This window comes from Vicia villosa, linkage group LG5, assembly GCF_029867415.1.
Source record: "Vicia villosa cultivar HV-30 ecotype Madison, WI linkage group LG5, Vvil1.0, whole genome shotgun sequence".
NCBI classification, from domain to species: Eukaryota; Viridiplantae; Streptophyta; class Magnoliopsida; order Fabales; family Fabaceae; genus Vicia; species Vicia villosa.
In genome coordinates, this window is record NC_081184.1 from 33,902,430 (window position 1) to 33,924,799 (window position 22,370).

Genomic DNA, 22,370 nt, shown 5'->3' on the forward strand with positions numbered 1-22,370 from the left:
CAAAATCCCGAAACTCTTCTTGTGCTTCATCTTCTGTTTCTGTGTTCAGGAGCTGTAGAAGTTGCATCCACCTTCTCATTCATTTCCCATTGAGAACTTGCATCCACCTCATCCCCACGATGCCCTTTAAGTCCTTCTAACAAGACTTCTGCCTCAGAAGTTGCATTCCATCCGAGAAAACCGTCTTCTCAGATACTTTATCAGAAGGGAAAATGCATGCATTAGAAACCGCTCCACTGCACCTCGTGACCCTCTGATTAAAACTCATAAATTTTTCTTGAGACAAAATCTTGGAAGAACTATAAGCTAAATCCATACCCTGCAAAAAAAATTTCCTTCTTTCTTTCACACTAACAGGCTCATTCACCCAACTTTCATCGTAACGCCTTTCGAAACCATACTCTTCTTCGGCTATAACAGAATCTTGACCTGACAAACTATCCAATGAGTCATAGAATACATCAATATCTCCATCACTGAGAAGACTCAATAGACATACTCAGCATTTTAACTTCTCCCTCAAAAAAAAAAAACACAGTACTTCATAATAAAAAAGACTATTTTTCTTTTTTTTTCCTCTTTGCATTATGAAATTAGAAAGTTGAAATTAACTATGAATAGTTTAATAGAAACTGTTCTTAAGTTTGATCCTCTTTGACAAATGCTCTGGTGAAGATGATACTGAAACTGTTGCTCATATAGCCCATGAATCATTGGAATTTTCACAGCTAAATGACACATCAATTACACCGTTTGGACTACTTGGAATTGACCCAAACTTACGTTTGTTGAATCCATTCTCATTCTCTTCATATTCTCTCCACACTTTCATCATCAGCTTCCCACATTCATCCACTTCTTCCTATAACCATTCCACATTAATTAGCATAAATATAACACTAACATTAATAATAGCATATAAAAAAAAAACACTTTGTTGATTCCAAGAATACCAAGAAGCTGGTTTTTGTATTCATCTCCTAAACTAGGGTCAACACTGTTGAAAACATGAATCATTGTAGCAGTTGCCAAAACAGAAGGTAGATAACTCATGAACTTTGAATCTGCAATCATGTGAAAAATCATGAGAAATAGAAGATAAGATAAAATAGATCAAAGATATTGAAGAGAAAGTGAAAACTCACCTGATCTAATGACAGAGAGAACAACATCTTCAAATCTATGAAGAAACTCCCAACAAACAAGATCTTTCAATCCAAGTCTTCTTATCATATAATCAATGAAACAAACACTGAAAGAATACTAATTAACTCCACCAACCCCAATACATTATCCACTATTATTATAGAATAATCATAAAAATCAAAAGCAAATACAAACAATAAACTAATACCATGCTTTTCAACTCAAAATTGGAGACTATATAGTCACTGTCAAGTCAAACAAAGTCAAAATTCAAAGCAAAGCTATTGAACAAGTGTTAGAGAAACCAAACCAGCTTGAACTTTGAAAAGCTTGTGAAGGCTCAAGATCTGGATTTTAAGATTCAACTAGGTTAAGGACTTTGATTGCAAAAGCTCAACCGTTTCCTTTTTTAGAGAGAAACTTTCATAATTCGGAATCAAGAGAAAAAAAGTTGAGTCATTAGAAAGTAATGAAAACATAAATATAGTACTAGACAAGAAAAATTATCATAGTCCTTAGTAATGGACAGAGGTAGTATATACTAAATAGTGACATAGGTAATATATACTAAGGAAATTTGTTCAAGATAAATATACACTTAAAAAAATTTCGCACCTGAGATAGGAGTGTCATATTTGCAAGAGATGGTTTACTTCTTAGATGACACTGAGAACGAGCAATAGCTTCGAAACCTTGAGATACTTATTTCTTCTCAAAGCCAATCTTCGCAATTGTACACTTCAATAAGGCACCTATGATAAATTATATTGGTATGGTATGCCCTTTCCAAAGTTACTCCAAAAGGGACACCGTAGAAAGACATAGCATATTTACACATATAAGTGATCACAAACATGGAAGTCTACATTTAGCTACTCATCAGTATCAATATGCAAGTTCAATGTGTTTTGCTACTTGCACTCATTACTTGTTTTGCCTTCTTCAATTCACCGCAAGCTGCATATGCATTAATAGGGCCATAAAAACTTGTCTTGTAACCAGTCACCCAAAGGTTCAACATAGTCAAGAGGATTTGTAACCAATAGGTGACAGTCCAAATATGCCATACAAGGGTTAATCACTATTAACTCAAAAAAGAGAAAAGAAACTATGTACAAAAGAATTTAAATCAGCGAAGAAAGATTGTTACTTTGTGTGCTTCCTCAAACTTTCAATGATTGGAGCGCCCATATTTAAATTGGGGACAAAGTGCCTGCTCAAAATAGATGAAAAAAGAAATAAAATTCAATGGCAAAAGAAGTGAGTAGTATTGAAAGTTCAGAATTCGACTAGGAGAGCCCCTAATAAGGGATGGAAAAAGAAGTATTGAAAGCATAGCATGAGCAAGATGACTCACTTGCATCAGTTCTTCGTAACCATCTTTTGAAAACTTTTGTGGCTCTGAAAAAGACCATAAAAAAGTGAGTAGTTTAGTTACAATTGTATCCATATGAGAACCAATCTGAAATTTTAGAAATACTAACCTCCAATGGAAAAAATGCCCAACTTTTGGATTAACTCAGTAGCCATGTTGATTGTGCCAATTGCCTGCATAATAGAAAGAACAATACCAAAAAACAAGACTTGTCAAACTCCAAACCATATTTAGAATAAAATTGATTTACGAGATAGTTGTAGGTATTGTAAGTTGAGTTGAGTTGAAACTATGAATGGAGAATTGCATTGGATTTGTCTCCGTCGTGAATGGATCTTTGCTTCCGTGGAAGGAGAAAATGTAACTTTAGACATACTCCTCAGAAGTAACAAAATCTAGATTCCACTAGTATATATGTAATGTTGAATTGAATTTACTACTACGTAACTTTACATAAATATACAAAATCTAGATTCCACTCATAAACATTTCCAAGGGGTCTCAAGTACAACACTTTACTCAGAGTGCAGGGGTCATCAACTACATTGATAGTGAAAGCAGCAACAACCATTTCCTTAGTAAATACACATGCAATTGGAAACCGAAATTGGTGAATGCAAGTACTTACCAACAATAAATGAATACACAACTAGAAAAATAACAACGGTCTTCCTCAGCATGACAAAACCAACGCATAACCATGAACTCAAATTCAATAACAAGTATACATTAGTGACAAAACAACAAATTTTAGATGAAATCAATTGTAAAATAAACATTCAAAAATACGTTTAAACTAGTTTTAAAAGTTTATAGTACCTGATTTGTGTCGGCGACGGCGAGTCGCATATAATGGCGATGTCTCCGACCCTAAAGGCATGAAAAACATCAGATTGAATTATTTTAACTACGACTCCTATAAGATGATATGATAAACAGAGCTCACACAAAAGATTTGATGATTGAACAATTCAAATGATTGATTTTGATGTTGAAACGATTCAAATATGATTGTTAAGGTTTGAGAAATTGATACGATTCAAGTGATTTAGGTTGAAGCTGAAACATTGAAATAAGGACGAGCAATTTTGGGTTTACGCGATTTGAACGATTTTGAGGTTGAGCGATTGAACGATTTTAGGGTTCGAGCGATTGAACGATTTGGGGAAAAAGCAACGTGGGAAAACTTCTGTGAGAATCGATTTGGGAAAAAAGCACGTTTGGAAAAGCGCTAATGTGAAAGTTCTTCGCGTTTTGTCGGCACGAGAAAGAGAGAGAGATGAGTGGCGCGTTTGGAGAAGGTTCTTCGCTTTTTTTTTCAAAAGAGAGAGATCTGAGTTTAAAATAATCTATAACTATATATAAAGGGGATACAAGATTTTGGGCTGACTCTTTTTTCATTCCTATAATACCCTCTATTTTTTAGTTATCTATAACTATATATGAAGGGGATACAAGATTTTGGGCTGACTCTTTTTTCATTCCTATAATACCCTCTATTTTTTAGTTAATTACGATAAATAAACAGTTATTTAATTTATTTTTTATTAAAAAACTAAAAAAACAAAAAACTGGCATTAACTACAAAATAATTGTTAAATTCATTCGCTATTTCTTAATCAAGTAATTGGTAGTTATAACCATTATGGATAAAATTGCACCCATAATTAATTGATTTATTATCTCCATCAATTCTAATTTTGTACTCCTACTTTATAGCAATTTGTATTCTTTGTGTTCCACCATTATGAGTAAATTTTTACTATAATTAACATTGGTTATAACTACTCAAGCAACAATATAACATTTATATTTTATGATGATTTTATATATTTTCATATGGTTTATATATTTTTGCGTCTATTTTATGATGTTTTGTATATTTGTATGGAAATGATGGTGATAATTTATAATTTTATGAACATTTAAAATAACCAAGACAATTATTATTTATATGTATATATTTAAAATCACCATCAATTAAGCATAGAGAAACGTGTTGCCATCATTTATTTTATATTTTGTTTATATTTTTTAAAAATAATCATTTATAACTACTGAAGCAACAATATAACATTTATATTTTATGATGATTTATATATTTTCATATGGTTTATATATTTTTGCGTTTATTTTATGATGTTTTGTATATTTGTATGGAAATGATGGTGATAATTTATAATTTTATGAACATTTAAAATATCCAAGACAATTATTATTTATATCCAAATGGTGTATATATTTAAAATCACCATCAATTAAGCATAGAGAAACGTGTTGCCATCATTTATTTTATATTTTGTTCATATCTTTTTAAAATAATCATGTTACACATGATAAGGAAAAATGGTTATATCATAGAAGAAGAAAGATAAAGAAAATCCACATTAAAAAATTATCTTCATAGAAGAACATTATAAAAATTATTCTACTTATGATTTATAATTTAGATTTTTTTTAAATTTTGTTTTCTAATTTCAACTCTCTTATGTTTTATTATTGTTTAAAAGAAGGATGGATTAAAACCTATTGAAAAAGAAATGTCCTAAAGAAAATAAATGAGAAAAAAAATGACATGGTCTATTCAAAACTTTCAAAATGAACTTTAAAAATGAATTTATTAATATTTGACATACAATAAACCTAAAAAGACTTGATGAAGAAACAATATTTTAGTTTGTATTAGATGTTTTATGATTTATATTTGTTGTTCCTATTTTCTAAATATTTATGTCTTAATTTATATTAACATTTACATAATAATAATAATAATAATAATAATAATAATAATAATAATAATAATAATATCATATTATTAGGTATTATAGCATGTATTAAAATAAAATATTAGATCATATAATTGAAAGGAAATTACACTCACTTCCTTCGAAGTCTATATATGCACGCGTCATTAGAGCATGAGTACATCTAAAACCAATAAAAATAACATGAAATTGAGACAAAGACTTTGATGAAACTCATATTAGTAAATTAAAATAAAAAATAAATACAAAATATTCGTTTCTGCACACTAAAAAAAACGGATAAACGAAGAGAGATAGAGAGAGAGAAGGACGGATGGAGGGAGAGGGAGAGAGAGAATGATGGAGGGAGGAAGATGGAGAGGGAGGGAGAGTGAGAGAGAGAGAGAGGGAGGGACAGAGATAGAGAGGGAGAGAGATAGAGGGAGGGAGAGAGTGAGAGTGAGAGAGACAGAGAGCGCGTGAGAGAGAGAAGGATGGAGGGAGGGAGAGGGAAAGAGAGACTGAGTGAGAGAGAGATAGAGGGAGGTAGAGGGATAGAGATAGAGATAGTGGGATAGAGGGAGAGTGAGAGAGACAGAGAGCGTGTGAGAGATAGAGGGAGAGGGAGAGTGAGAGAGACAGAGAGCGTGTGAGAGATAGAGGGAGAGGGAGAGTGAGAGAGAGGAAGAGAGAGAGTGCATATCACAAAGTTTACACAAAAAATATTCATTTAAATTTTGACGTTGTGCGCATTAAAAAAGCTAACAAATGGGCACGAGAGAGAGAGAGAGAGAGAGATGTATGGAGTGAGTGAGGAAGAGGGAGAGTGCGTGAGGAAAGGATTTAGGTGTGAGAGGAAGAGGGAGAAAGAGGGGGAGGGTGAGATGGAGACAATGAGAGGGGGAGAGTGAGAGAGTGAGAGAGAGGGGGGAAGGAGAGAGGGAGAGCGTGAGAGGGAAAGAGAGAGGGAGGGAGACACGTGTATCATCATACAATCCCATGATAACTACATGTTTTGTGCAAAAGAGAAAATTATTTTTTGGCTCAAAAACTTCATAAAAGACATATACATGTTAGCCCAGCAAAAAAAAACAGTCTGACATATGTGGAGAGAGGGAGAGAGTAGAATGCTAAAACATATTGAAAATGCATTTGATCATCTTAATTATTATTATACTAATCATGTTTAAATAATCTTATTTTTAATGGGACGTATAACACAAACTTCATAAAAAATGCGCTATCTTTCAATAAAACTCTATTAGTTTAATATCATAAAATAATAAAATTATTATATATACGTAAACTCACTAAAACTATTGTAACTAATATATATTCAGCATCTTGATTTTAATTCAACTAATGTCTAACTAATATTATTTTAGCAAATGAATCATACAATAAAAAATCATTAAAAGAAATACGCGCGTTTATTTTTTTCTGCTGTGCGCATTAAAAAAAGCGGGCAGACGGGCACGGGAGTGCCCGTCTGAACGCTAGTAATAATAATGAAGATAAGTAAAGTTGAATAAATAAAACTATTAAAATACAATTAGTGACGGTTTTTGTTGTCTGTAGGTAAAACATTGAAAAATGGCCGTCACCAAAGGGCAACTTATATAAACTACCGCAATATCTACGAGAACAATATTATTTCCATCCAAATATTATACATTGTCCTAGGATAAAAATATTATGGTCTAACCATTGTGATAAAATTCTTTAAGACCGTGTGGTTGAAATTTTTTACATGGAACAAATTTAATTTTAATGAAATAACTATATTTAGCTAACTTAAGAAAAATTTCTAAACACTATTAAAGAAGTGCATATTTTGATGAGGGATTTTAATAAATCAAGGAAATAACTATTATAGTGGCGGTCTATGCATAATTTGCTTGGGTAAACTCAATTAGTTTGGAGGAAGATAGTTTCAAATGGAACCTGAATTTGAATGGTGATTTATGGGTTTTAAGTGTTTCAAAATTGGAGTTGAAAATTAAAGACTTAGCTTGGACACCACAAACTGTAAATTTGTTGAATGTCATTTGGAATTTGAAGATGTGTCTTAGAATAAAGGAGATTTAGCTTGGACGCCACAAACTGTTAATTTTTTGAATGTTATTTTGGAATTTGAAGATGCCTCTTAGAATCTATAACCTCCATCATGGGCACGGGTGTAGCGGAAGAACTAAGGGATATTTAAAAGTGCTCCTTGAAGGTGTAGTGTCGGATAATTTGGCAACGGATGATTTTCATTGGAATCTCACTTCTAACGGAGACTTTAAGGTGTCTAGTGTTTCACATTTGGTGTCTAATACAAAGGATCTAGCTTGGTCTCTTCCCACCATTAACATGTTGGATATAATTTGGAAGATTACCATCCCGGCAAAGATCAAGATTTTCACTTGGAGACTCTTCATTAATAGACTTCCGCTAAAAGTTCAACTTGCCGATAGAGGTGTGTCTAATCTCACTTCCATAGATTGTATTTTTTTGTTCTAACCATCCGAAATCCTTGGATCATCTTTTCTACCATTGTCATGTCACTAAGGCGGTATAGAATAGAATCTACATGTGGTTGGGCGACGAAGTAAGGATCTCTTTAGAGGAATTCAAAAGCTTCGAAATCATTCAAGAAAAGGAGAAAAACACCAACATTAAAGCTATTCTAAACACAATATGGATAGCTCTAATTTGGTGTATTTGGAAGATGAGAAACACAATCATTTTTTATAATGGAACTTTTAGTTATGATGAGGTGATTTCAAACATCATGTTTTTCTCTTAGAGATGGAGTTGTAATAGGGAACCCCATAGTAGGTTATCTTTTTAAGATTGGTATAAATTACCATTACTTTGTAACAAAACTTCCTAGTTTTTTCTTGATGTAAGGGTTGCACCCCTAGTGCGATATCTTATATTCAGTTGCTTATTAAAAAAAAAAGAATAAATGTTTTTTTTGTTGAGGTTCTTCTCCAATAGACTTCCATTAAAAGATCTTTTGTTCTATAGGGGTGTCCCAAATATCTCTACTCCCGATTACTTGTTTTGTTTTGCCCATCCGGAGACTTCGAATCATTTGTTTCTTGATTCCTCTGTGTCGAAAGCAATTTGGAGTAGAATTTACATTTGGTTGGGTGAAGATTTAGATCTCTCTTTTGATGAATTTTTGAATTTTGGTGCTAAACATAAGAACAAAATAAACATTATTTGGATAGCAACTATTTCGAGTTTATGGCTCATGAGAAATGCCATTATTTTTTAGAATAAATCTTATAGTTTTGATGTGGTGTTTTCAAATGTAATTTTATTTTTATGATTTCTACAAATTAGTTTTTACGATCTCTACAAATTACAGTTGTCCAACTTCAACTCTAATTAGAGTCTTTGTGTTGTAAGGGTTACACCCTAGTGCAATTTCTTATATATCATTTGCATATTGGAAAAAAAAATCTGAGTATACAACATAAAAGGAAAAAAAATATTAAAAGAAAAACTAAATATTTTATATATTGTATAATTTGTTGAGATATACAAATAAATATTTATTTATAAAAAGAAATATTTTGTTGACTGCCATTAAAAATTTCTGTCAATTTATAATATTGATCCTTAAAATGAATTGGTTTTATTGGGACTTTAAGTAAATTGGATCCAGTGTTCCTTTTCAACCCGTCAAATATTTCCATTATTTTATATTTTCATCATATATTTCAATGATTTAATTTTAAAAATATTTTAGTCATAGGAGAGAATCCATTCCCCTCTTCCTCTGTCTAATGAAGTTGAATCTTCTATATATTTATTTGTCAAACTCTAATGCTCTCTCAAATCTTAAATACTCTCTCTATTATTTTGTTCACAAATAATAAATTATATTCGGTAATTAGTTATAAATTCATTTTTTTAATTGCTTTGTTTATATGCGGATTTAAAATCTTTGGATTTTCTATCGAAATTTTTTAAAAGAATTTTCTGGTGATTTTAACTTTAAAAACAAAAACAAAAATAATTTTAACATTCAAAAATTAATTTAAAAAAAATTAGTGACTAAAAATAAAAACATGTCAACTTTATATGAATCTAAAACTATTTAAACCTTTAATATAATACAATAATTTTAAAAATAATACAATGCACAAAAATCATTTGAATTAGAATCATAGTTTAATTAGTAAAAAGAAACAGCCAAAGAATAAAAGCATTAAAAAAATATACACAACTTAAAACTAGTTTTTGGGATTTAACTTACACAATAAAAAAAACAAATGCAATCTTAATTGTCATCTCAAAATCTAAAATCAAAACAGGTAAAAATAGATTGGGATGAGAATATAAACATGTTATAAATATAGAATATACAAATCATGACATAGAAAATTTTATTAATCATAAAGAAAAAGATATCATAAAACTGCATGATGCATAGGGGTGTGCAATAAAACCAAAAACCAAAAACCAAATTCCTATCTGAATTATTCCAAATTTAAAAACCCAATCCAATAACAAATTATAAAACTGGTGGCCCATTTAATAAAATTAAAAAAAAACCAATACCCATATTCTAAACCGGTTCAGCTTATTGGATACCACATTTGGAATAACACTGTCTCTTTCTCCCTTCATCATGATATGTATCGTCATCTCACTTTTCTCATTGAGTTGCTATGTCTTCCCACTCACCCCATTCTCAAATCTTTCATCTCTCAGAAGAATTCAATTTATTCCAAACGGTAAAATCAAATCTCTTTCTTCAATTCAATTTAACCTAATCTACCATAAACTAATTATCTAGGTTTTCATAGTTTCAGGTGCAGTACTCATCTCTCTTGTTCGTTCCCAATTTTCTCTCTTATTTGAGATGAATCTAAACAAGTCTTTTCTTTCACAAACTGAATCCATGATATCACATTTTCAATCCTGTTTGTAGAATTGAGATGGCTGAGTTTGAAAGTATCTAAAAGTAATACAAAATGCATCACATATTGAATTGTAAAGATTAAAAATAGTATTATAACCAAGTGATTACAATCAAATCTACAATTAAAAACTGATTTTTTATAAAATTTGTTTGAAAACTGTATTTTTTTAAGTAAATAAAAAACTGGTTTTGAGAAAAACCGGTTTAAAACTGGTTTTTTAAAAACTGTTTTTAATTGTAAAAAACCGGTTTAAAACTGAATTGAACCACAAGTAAACCGGTTTTAAAAAATTAAACCGGTTTTATAGAAACAGTTTTTAGATCCAAACCAAACCATATATATGGTTCAGTTTGGTTTGGTTTATGATCCATGCACACCCCTAATGATGCACATGCATGTCAGATTGAAAAAGGTGAGTAAAATTAAGAATTTATTTTGAACAAGATTATGTGAGATCAATGATAATGAAACAAAAATTCTACTGAGCTTCCACCTTATTACATAAAAAAATGCGAAGAAAATATTATTGAAATAACAAACAAATATAGGTGTCTCAACAAAAGTCTAGTCGTTTTACAAAATTATATTGTAAGTGATAAATGAATAAATAAATAATAAGAATTAACAAAATGACAACTATTTAATTTGAAATTAATAGAAAATACTCATATCACCACTCTTTAGTTAAACAAAAAGCACACTAAGCTAAAAGAAAAGACGTTGAAAGAGAGAAAATAGTGAGAAGTTCTTTTCTTTTGTGTTTCTAAGTATAAACAGAATTGCATAAACCATGTGAAGTTGTAAAAAACATTTAGAATGCAATACATAGGTTATAAATTAAATCAAATAGGAAAATAGAACCGGACTGAAAAAGAAGAGAGAGTTGAAAAAAAGCATTAAAAAAAGAAGATAGCAGGAAGGATCGAATGTTTGACATAAAACTTAATAAGGTGAACAATACATAGAAGCAATTAATAAAAGACTTGTGAGGTAGCTATATGAATGATTCTCAAAACTTGTGAGGTAGCATTATGAATGATTGCACAGTAAAAATGTGAGCAACTGTATTTTTTTTTGGCAAAATGTTGTGAGCAACCATGTAGATTTGTTTCTTTGCTAAATCATATCTAAAACAAATTGAAAATAAGAATAGTCTTTTTATAGTTATATTGTTACTTTTATGTAATAAAATGAATTACTAAATAAACTTTAATATAAGTCATGTTTTCATTTTGTCTCACTGTTTATAGCTGCAAGAGTTCATCTTAGATAACTCAATTTTGTTAATTTTATATTTAAGGCTAAACATGTTTCAATTTTTTCTAAAGTTAGATATTTTTATTTTTCAACTTTTTAAAAATTTCGTTAAAAAATCGTCTCTCTAAAGATAGAAATTTTAATTTTTGGTATTTCCGGTAACTTAACAACGGTTTTTACAACTTAGTGACAATTTTTAGCGACGATTTACTACTTAAGGACTTAATTAACAAAGATTTTAGTGACTGAATTGACGACTCAATTTTTGTTAATTTTATATTTAGGGCTAAACATGTTTAAATTTTTTCTAATGTTAGATATTTTTATTTTACAACTCTAAAAATTTCGTTAAAGAATCGTCTCTGTAAAAGATAGAAATTTTAAGGGTTAAATATATTAAGCCCCCCCTGCCATTATAGCGAGTTTTGGTTTACGCCCCCTAAAGTTTTTTTTTTTATTAAATGCCCCTTATAAAACCCAAAACCTGGATTTACCAAACTCTTTTACCACATTTGCTGACTAGGCTTTGACTGAAGTGGTCACGGTGGCATTTGTTTGCTGACTGGGACAATGATAATGATGAAAATGGCAATGATGTTTATTAATAATTTTTTCTGCAAACTCACATATTCCAGCAACATCATTGTTCAACATCAAATCAAACCCACGAACAATTAAACCCATGAACACCAATCAAACCCAAGAAGCGATTACCGTTTCAAATCGTCAAACCCAACAACATCATCATTACCGTTTCAAATCGCAAACCCAGAAACATCATTGTTCATCAACTCAACACGTTTCAACATCAGATGCCATCGGGGAGAGAAGGAGATGAGCGATTGAATGTGAATTGGACGGAGAAAGGAAATAGATTGAAGGTTTCGTTGTTTGATGATGAATCCGAAATCGATTGAAGGTTTTGTGGCGTTATCAAGAGAAGGAGATGAGCGATTGAATGTGAATTGGGCGGAGAAAGGAAATCGATTGAAGGTTTCTTTGTTTGATGATGAATCCGAAATCGTTTGAAGGTTTTGTGGCGTTATTTGAGTGAGGATTTCTCTTCTTTTCTCAATATTCTGAAGGTTTTAGTGTTTAGGTAAATTGATGAATGAATAGTTAGGGTTTGATGAATTTGTGTATTTATGGTTTGATGCTTGTTGAATGAACGTGAATGAATTTGTTTCTGAATGTTTGTTGAGGAAGATGATGAACTATCGAAAATTATTATGAAGAAAGTGTTGTTATGGGTTGTTGTGAAGGTAGCCCTTGATCATGGAAAAACATCAGGAGTTATCAAGCCACATGATAGAGTTGTTATTTTCCAGAAAGTTGGTGATGCACCTGTTGTTAAGATTATCGAGCTTGAAGATTAAGTGATTCACACAGTTAACGTCTTTTTTGTCTTTTTGGTTGGTCATCACCAAGTTTTGGCAGAAGCAGATCATTCTGCTTTCACGATTTGAAGTTAACTCCACTGGGTTTTGGTGGCTAGTTATTATAGAACCATTTTATGTACTGAGAATGAGCGTTGGGCTAATTATACTGGTTATAATATCATATCATACATAAAATCAAAAGGAGTTTGTCCTTGATGTAATTTTTTTGAAACTGGATTGAGTTGCAATCCAAATAGAAACAGTACACAGTTGGTGTTTGAATCCATAGCTTGAATTAAATATAGTATTCAAAATTATCTTTATAAACTGTACAAGAACTCAATCCTTTTTATCCAGTCTAATTTGTTTATTTTGGATTTATATGCGAGGTCAATTTGAAAAAGACTTTAGTTGAGATGTACTGTCAAACTACTGGTGCTTATTCCTTTTTTTTCCCTTTACTTTTGACTGGATTTTGCCTGTTTGCTTGAAAACCACTATCAGCATTATTAAACAATTCTGTGGATGTTTGTAATCATAAGCATACATGCCACATTATTCATGTAATTTTAACTTTGTGCAAATTATTAACTTTGACTTGTTTAGATCAAAGTAACAAATTTTTAGACTTGCACCAGAAGAGCATTGTTGTTGTTTACTTCTTGACGAAACAATGGTGGCACGACGGAGTGTTTATGTAGCTATAGCGTTAGAAACAAACTGAAAGTGTTTATGTAACTCTAGCGTTTAGAAATATACAGGTGGTGGTCTGAGTCAATAGCGATGGTCGAATTCGGTGGTTGTCGGAGTCAATAGCGATGGTTGAATTTGACGGTGGTGCGGTGGCTGACTTTGGAAATGGTACATCAACTTTGTAAGTGAGAAGAAGATGATGAAATGCTGAATAACACATGGCTGTATCAGAAACCCTTGGCTTCATGCTTGCTTTGGCTTGTTAATGGCTGAACAATAGAGAAAGAAGAAGGAGATGTTTTTCCTGTTTTGACGAGAAAATATAAATATAAAGAGTTTCATGCTTTTTTTAATTAATTAAATGGTTATTTTATTGCGGCTTAAATATATTTTTGGTCCCTGAAAGTTAGCGGGTTTTTTATTTTCGTCCTTGTAAGTTATTTTTTTTTGTTTGAGTCCCTATATTTCACTTTCGCGTTCACTTTAGTCCCTAAAATCAAAATCCACAGGAAATTTTGCAGGAAAATCCGCAGGAAACCTGCAGATTTTCCTACGGATTTTGGCTTTAGGGACTAAACCTCAAGAAAAAAGTAAGATATAGGGACTCAAACAAAAAAAAAAACTTACAGGGATGAAAATAAAAAACTCGCTAACTTACAGGGACCAAAAGTGCATTTAAGCCTTTTATTGCCACCTAAGCCAGTGGGTCCAAGCCTAGTCAGCATGTGGAGTAAAAGGGTGTGGTAAAAGTTGATTAAAACTTTTATAAGGGTGTCTTCGTAAAAAAATAACTTCAAGGGGGCAAAACCGAATCTCGCTCTAATGGCAGGGGGTGTCATATATTTAACCCAAATTTTAATTTTTGGTATTTCCGGTAACTTAACAACGGTTTTTACAACTTTCCGACAATTTTTAGCGATGATTTACTACTTAGCGACTTAATTAACAAAGATTTTCGCGACTTAATTAACAAAGATTTTAGCAACTTAATTGGCGACGATTTTAGCGACTGTTTTATCATGATGGACCAAAAGTTAAAATTACTAACTTTAGATGGACGATTCTTTAACAAAAAATTTTAGAAGGACACAAAACAAAAAAATATCTAACTTTAAAGGGACGTTGTTTAACCCTTATATTTATTATCTTATAGAGAGACAAATTGAATGTAAGAGAACTTATTTAATACATAGTTCGCATGTGGTAGAAATTTGGGGTGTTCAAATTCAAACCAATCTAAATAAAAATTGTAAATCGATCTAAAAAAAAATCGTAAAAATTGTAATTTATTGGATGTGTTTGACTGTTATTTTGTGAAAACCGTTCGGTTGAATATATTTGTAATAAAAATATTTCTCACAAGACATAAAGTTTTAAACAAAAACATATTAAAATTTAGAGACAAAAAATCCCATTAAATACTAAGTCTTGAAACTACGTATAATGAAAATTATTATAATTTAAAAGTAGGAAATCATCCATGTCTTGTTTTTGTTTTTGTTATTTATATTTCATAAAAAGAGTTGATTAGTTTTAGATTTTACAACCTTGCATTAAAACGAATAAAAAATCACATTTTTATATTTTTATATAATTGACTGATGCTTAATAAATTGTTTTTTAAACCATTAACTAAAAGACATCTTTAATTGTTGGATTGAGAAACAATGCCATAGTATCAGAACTATTAATTCTTCTTTTGTTAATAAACGTAACTTCTCTTTTATAAGAAAAAAAGAAGACAACAAAGACTTATTTCAAGTTATATATTTTGGACAACTGTTATGAAGATATAATTTAGCGTTTGATATTGTAAAACATATCTCTATTATAAACTTAAGTTTTAATTTTAGGTGTCCAAATTATTTTGAGTCCTCTAACATTAGTGTAATACATATTGTCTTTATCTTTTCAATTAGGATCATAATTAAATAAGTAAGACGAAGACAACATATTTAGAATCATAGTTGCATAAGGAAGATGAAGCAAATATATTTTTCATTTTATTCTTTTTAAAAATGACTAAGTGGATGTAAATTTTTTTCATTCATTGACTTTTTTCTAAGAAAATAGAATTGAGCAACATAGTCGTTTTTATTACAATAGTAAACATTTAAGCATATTACTCAACCAAATTGTAATTTTTATGAGTTTAGCAAAAACCTTTTGTTTTACTTAAGTTAGGTTCTTTTTGATAGTGTAATTTTTTTTTGTTGGATAGCATGTGGCCTTCTTTTTGGGGTGATATTGCTATTGTCTCTTGTAATCAAGTCCCTTAGAATTTTGGTTCTTATCAATACAACTTGCTTAAAAAAAAAACATTTAGAGGTCATATTTGTATGACATATGTTACTATAAAATTTTGTATTATTTTTAGGTTCATAACCTAGATTGCCTTTGTTATAGAAGGATCTTTGAGTACTTAAAATGAGATTTAAGTTATCTCTTCCTTTGATAAACTTGTCACATGTGTTATGCATATCATTAACTTTATTTTCCAAAACACTGCATGGTTTACACTTGGTACATTTAATAAGATCCTCATGAGGAGGAAGAAGGGGACAAAAAAATTGAATTAAAATACTTTTTTTCTCTAAGGCTATCTATTTATTTCAATAATTTTTTATTTGCTATTTCAATAGAAGAGATAATAGTCTTAGAGGTAGAAATAAAATGTTTTATTTTACTTGATTCCCTATCTAATGTTTTACATATGAGAAATAATTTATTATAAGTAAAGTATGAAGTGAGTATGTTTATCTCATTTTCTTCATGATTTTTCATAAGATTGATGTTTTCTTCTTTCTCTTTTTGTGATTCATCTAAAGACTCTATATCACCAAGCTATGTATGTCTTCTTTGTGTCATAAGACTTAATAATATTTTTTTTTTTTAGTTTTGGTTTTGAGGGCAATTCGGCCAATTCGGCTTTATATGACTTTTCTTTCTACATTACGTTGGGAAGAAAAAAATATTTATTCATTTGAACTAAAAGTTTTGTTGCTTGTCATGCTTTATGAATCTTTTTATATTTGGACCAACAATGACATATTTTTATTATTATACAAATATTTTTCTTCTTCGACTTTGAGATTTGCGCTTTTCTTATTTTTTTGCATTCTTCAACACCAACCAGTCTTTTTAAATTCATTTTGTGTTCCTTGAAATTTTCAGACAAGATAATCAAATCCAGGAAGGCAAATCATTAGATTAAAAAATTATAGTTCCTTTACGTAGCTAGTTGCAGTTTAGGCATTTAAGGACTTTGCTAACAAAATCCTCATTTAGAAGATTTTAACCCATAGTTATATGATTCACAATGTGATTAAAATGTTTTCCTTGTCTTGAATGTTTTCCTCAAGTTTATTTCTAAAAACCTTTTACTCATGGGTAAATGTGTTCCTTGTAGCCCTTTTATATTGGTTATACCTTAACGGGTATCCTGAATGTGTCTTATATATCTTTAGCAATGAAAAACACACAAAACTCATATATACCACGAGTGGTAGTTATAATAATTTTGGATTTCAAATTATGCAACATTTTTTACTTGTCCTCTTTGGTCCATATTTCTCGAGCTTTTTCTATTACACCATCAACTAGATGTGTTAGAACAAATGGAACATTTATTTACACCTGTATAAATATTTTCATCTTCTATTTACATTAAGCATACCCTTCTCCATTGAAGTCATTCCTACCTCCCAAGACAATTAGTCTTACAACAAGAGTTAGGCTATGATACCAGTTGTTGAACAAACAACTCTAAAGACCAGAGAGGTGATCAGGAAAATTTTGAGATTTGGTTGACAAAAGCATTTTAGAAAATTAATTGATTTTAATTTGATTGATTTTAAGAAGAGGGTAGAAGAAGAGATTATTCAACGGAAAAGATAAATGACAGAAAAATAAAGAGACATGGTAAGAGAGATCACACCAGAGATTATCCTAGTTTAACCTTACACCACCCGGCCTACCCCAACCCCCTTGAGTTTTCTCTTGAGATTTCCATTATCAACAAATTTGAGCTTTTACACAAGTTCAACCTAACAATCTTACACCATGTTTTTTACATATTTATCTTTCAACCTTAAAGTCTATTACAACAACACGGGAAGACTAAGCTTAGAAATGCACAAATTCAACACAGTAACATAAAAGCACAACTCTCGGATGAAGTTTTTCACTCTCTTAGTACTAAGAAAATTTCTATTGAACAAAATTAATATTAAAATAAGAACGAGTTAGATACAAGAGTTGATAGTTCCGAAAATTTGTGACTTTAGAAGTAAGGAAAGAACTCATTTATATAAGAAAATTTTTAGCTAAACAATGCAACAATCCATGGGCTTTGATTCAGTCTAATGATTAGAAATGAAAGCATAATCGATTAGCCTAAACCAGAAAAGGAACCTAATCTAATACATAACTTATGAAATTACTTTGTAGTCGGTATCATTAATTATAATGTTCTATCCATTTTTTTAACTCAGTGTGTGTATCAAATATATATAATTTGTTTGCAACTTTATCACTTCATTTGTTAGACTATACTTTGAGACACCTCTACATTTAATCTATTGGATTTAGACCCATAAGAATGTAATTTACAGCCTTTACAATTTGATATAAGTTAAAATATTGGGTGTAGCTTGAATCACAAGTTAGAAGTCTTAAATCAAGGTTTTTGTAAGGCTTGATTCGAATCAGACAAATTATGATTCAAATTAAAAAATTGTTTGGAAGTGAAGAATTTACACTTTCCAATATGATTCGAATCAGGGAAGTATCTGATTAGAATCATAGTACTTCTTGATTCGAATCACAAGAAAGTTGATTAGAATCATGGAAATCTAATTTTCTTCAAAATCAACGGTGATTCGAATCATACTTTGTTTGACCCGAATAACAAACTCTTTACTTTACTACCTTTGATTCAAATCACCCTTTCTTTGATTGAAATCATTGGCTCATGATTTAACTTGAATCACATTGTATTTTTCCTACCTTTTGTGCCTTATTTCTAGCACCTATTTAAACCTTTTTGTTTGTATTTTTATTAAGAGATGTTATTTTGATGAAACTATGATGATAACAAGAGATATCATGTGTAATCATAAAACATCAAGTGATGTCAAGTAAAGAGAAATTATTTTTATGAGTTGTTGATTACTTAGGATAGAGTACCCATAATATTTATCCAGAACCCATGAAAGTTTCTTCATTCACAAACACATTATCTCCATGATTCAACCTTGTGAAAAACTTCCTAGAATGTTGTGAGTGTGAAAAGTTTGCAATTGTGTTATGAGATTTATGTTATATATTATTCATCATCTTCAACCTTATACCAATAACTTATTATTGTGATACTCAACTATAACGATTGAGTGTGCGAGATAGATTAAGATACATAAGGGAATCTAATGTTTTTGTATGAATTTTGGTTGTTTGTATAAGAAGAAGTGATCATTTCATGTACACATTATTGATTGGTGCTTATCAAGAAAGAGAAGAGTTTTCTCCTTAATCCAATGAATAATTTAGTCGATCTAAGTAAAGGTTGTCACAGAAAAAAGTTGGGATTTATCCTCATTAACTGTTAGAACAATCACTCAGGCATTTCTTCGTCAGATCCGAGTAAAGGGTGTTGCTAAATTGAAGCTTGGAGAAGGATTATTGTTTCTATCAAGTTTGTTGGATCAAGATTATTGATGATCTTAAGTATTTGGACTTGAGTAATCTGCATCAACAAAAGGGATTATTGTTTTAGATTTGTGTTGGCTAATGCATTAGGTTGTTAGTGTCCAGGTTGATAATAATTTTTTGTCCAAAAGTACTTGTATATTTAACTTTAAAAATAGTAAAAGATGTTACCATTTCCGATGGTGAAATCATGAAGAGTGAAGTAGGTATAGCGAAGACGAATTGTCAAACCACTATATATTCGGTGTATATTTTCTTTCTCTGCCTCTTTTAATTCCGTGTATCGTCATGTATGTTAGGTATTATTCATCATTACAATATCATCTAAGATTATATCTTTCTTATCTACTATCAAGCATTTACTTAAACATTGGCCAAACTACTGAAAATACCATTTCCTCTATTTTTTTACACCATACTTTGGACATCTTAGTAATTAACAAATTAACCCTTCATTTTATCATCTTTTCTAATAAGATGTACCACTTGTCATCCTTTTATTAGTCCACATTAAAGATCACACTATTCAATATCAGATTTCCTTCCCCAATTTTTCATATATTTTTAACCTTTTTCTTTTCTCTCATGTGTTTTCCTTTTCTCCTCCATTTTCCCTTCAAACCATAGAACAACCCCCTTTCTCCACCCTATACGACCCATTTCTCGGTGCCGCTGAAACTATTTGAGAAAAGGAAGGCGAAGCAACTCGCCGCAAATGCAGAAACTTATAGTCATGCCAATCTTCGCCTTCGATTCTATGGTATCTAAGAAACTCTTCTTCCATTTCAATCTCTCTTTCACTTCTTCTCATTTTATTTAGAGTTAGATAAATATTCGTTTATTTAATTTTCGTTTTCGTTTTCACTCGTTCATATTCTTATATCTATGATGTTATGATTTCATTTTTTTTACTCCTTCTCATTTTTGGTCTTTTTTAGGGGTTTTGATTTCAGAAGAAAGAAACAAGTAAGCAACAAATCTTTGTGAGACTGAAATTTCCATTGAATTAATGAAGCACCTTCAGTAGAGGATCTGACTCTATTTTATAGAGACCTCTCCCATTGCACACATCTCAAAGGTTTGTATGGTCTCAAATTTTTTTGTGCAGTGCATACAACTGCTCTCAAATTTAATAAATCTGGCATTCCGAAACTTACTGGCATTACAAATTTGCATTTTGATGTGTGCAGGTAAAAACACCAACAATTTTTCTATTAGGTGCCCAAGATCTCCGCGTCCCGATATCAACTGGACTGCAAGTAAGATTTTAATTCTGACTTTAAGAACTGCATTACCTTTTATACTAAGAATCATGTGATGGAGAAAACCATGTTGCTCAAATCTGTAGTTTGCTCGAGCTTTAAAGGAGAAAGAAGTACCAGTTAAAGAAATACATTATGGACATTGGACAAAGAAGGTCAAAATAGCATATAATATTATATTAATCCTGGATATCTTCTAAAGCTATGGTTGTATTTTATTTGGAAACTCCCAATCTACTTAAGTAATAGTTGATCTACTGAAATTTTCTTAGCAGCTACCTATGATCTTTTTATTTCCATACCAACTATTAATTTTCATACTTTACCAACATATAATTATGGCAGGGAGCATAGATAGCCTTAAAAAGTCCTGGATTTATCTATGAAGCTTATGAACCTCGTGAGAAAATCCCATTTTGGAAAAGGTTAGATTGCAATGGTTTTGTATCTCCTTGATAGCTTCTTGTCTCAATTATAATTTCCTTTCAATAACTAGCCCAAATACAATACTGGCATATATTATTTTATATGATTCTTTCCCTTAAAATTTAAGTTTTCATATCTTTTTTCTGGGATTTATTTTAACATTAAAGCATTTTTTGAGATGTTACATCTACTTAGAATTGTTAAATCTTGACTAGGTATTTTTTTCACCAATTTGATGTGTCTTCAAGACTTTATAACATTGCAATTACATATAAGACTATTATTCTTATTTTATACCTCCTTTATAATCAAAATTTTCTTTTTGCTCTGCTACGGCTCAAAAGTTCATGTGCCATTGCAAAGTTAAGAAAAACAGGATATTCAAAGAATCAGTTCTACAAAGAGGCTATCAGTATGTACAAGGAGGTATATAACTTTTATATTGCGTAGTCTCCAGCAAGCGTTATTTCTTATAACTCATTCTGCCGAGAAAAAGCAACAACTAAAATCTCTTTTCACTCATAATTCAAACAACGTCATTATGTTCTGTTTATCTACAGCTCATTCTTCCATATATTAATGATGCATATGTTCTGAGTTATATGACTGTTTTGGAACATTTATTTATCTCTAAATATAAAGCCCTTTGCAAAATTTTAAATATTTTTCCAAATATATTCCTTATTAATACTACTCAAAGGGCAATTTAGTAATATACACAAATTATTACACTACCAACTTCTCTTAATATGTGTAAAAAGTATCAACATTAGTAAACCAATGAGGACAACATTATTTAAATCCAATTGAGTGATGGAGAAGGATTTAATCCTTCCTATATACATTTGAATCACTTATGCCATTGTTTAATTGATTTGTTTCACCTTTTTGTTATATTTTAGTTTGGCTTGGCCTATGAATACTATTATTATTATATCATAATTTGACATCCTGTTTATGTTGCTTTTGCTAGGAGTGGTTGGGATGATACATACATTAAAACTGACAAAACTACTTAATCAAAAGTCCTTTATGTTATATAAAGCAATATATACTTTTTTCAACTATTAGACCAATTTTCTTTAACTTCACTTTATTTCAAAACCATTTTCGAGTTGTTCACTGCTACAATTTCGGGCAAGTGCGTGTCATTGATTGCTTTTACTTGTGTTGATTATCACTTATTGATTTATCACTTATCAGTAGCTTCCATTACAAGAGTCAAGCTGAGAGTTTTATGCTTTTTGATATTTTGTGGGCTGTTCTAGCAATGGCGGGAAAGGCTTTTGTATATAAAACGATATCCAACTGTAGAGAATATTTGAATTTTAAAATTCACTATTTTTACGGGTCACTATCACCACAATACCATTTTTATTTTAATCAACAAAATATTTGTGTTCTTGACCTATCTTAAACTTTTTCTGCTATTGTATTCTTGACTTATCTTAAACCTT

The 22,370-nt window shown here is 30.6% G+C and overlaps 1 protein-coding gene across 2 annotated transcripts; it reads right to left on the bottom strand.

Moving 5' to 3' along the window:
* Window positions 1-448: 448 nt before the first annotated feature.
* LOC131606487 (cyclin-D3-1-like) lies at window positions 449-1,601 on the bottom strand. 2 transcript variants are annotated; one of them, XM_058878713.1, is made up of 4 exons: window positions 1,457-1,579; window positions 1,146-1,252; window positions 934-1,064; window positions 449-862 (listed from the first exon to the last, which is right to left on the bottom strand). In XM_058878713.1, the coding sequence occupies exons 2-4, from the start codon at window positions 1,231-1,233 to the stop codon at window positions 695-697; spliced, it is 387 nt and encodes a 128-aa protein (XP_058734696.1). In that variant the 5' UTR covers window positions 1,234-1,252; window positions 1,457-1,579; the 3' UTR covers window positions 449-694. The 2 variants fall into 2 exon arrangements, with proteins under 2 accessions (XP_058734696.1, XP_058734695.1); XM_058878712.1 differs by having other exon boundaries at window positions 1,146-1,601.
* Window positions 1,602-22,370: the final 20,769 nt, after the last annotated feature.

Coding starts and splice junctions, on each gene's coding strand:
- LOC131606487 (XM_058878712.1), bottom strand. CDS start 1,233: ATGATAAGAAGACTTGGATTGAAAGATCTTGTTTGTTGGGAGTTTCTT. Junction 1,065..1,145: donor TCTCTCTGTCATTAGATCAG/GTGAGTTTTCAC, acceptor ACATGATTGCAG/ATTCAAAGTTCATGAGTTAT. Junction 863..933: donor GTATTCTTGGAATCAACAAA/GTGTTTTTTTTT, acceptor GAATGGTTATAG/GAAGAAGTGGATGAATGTGG.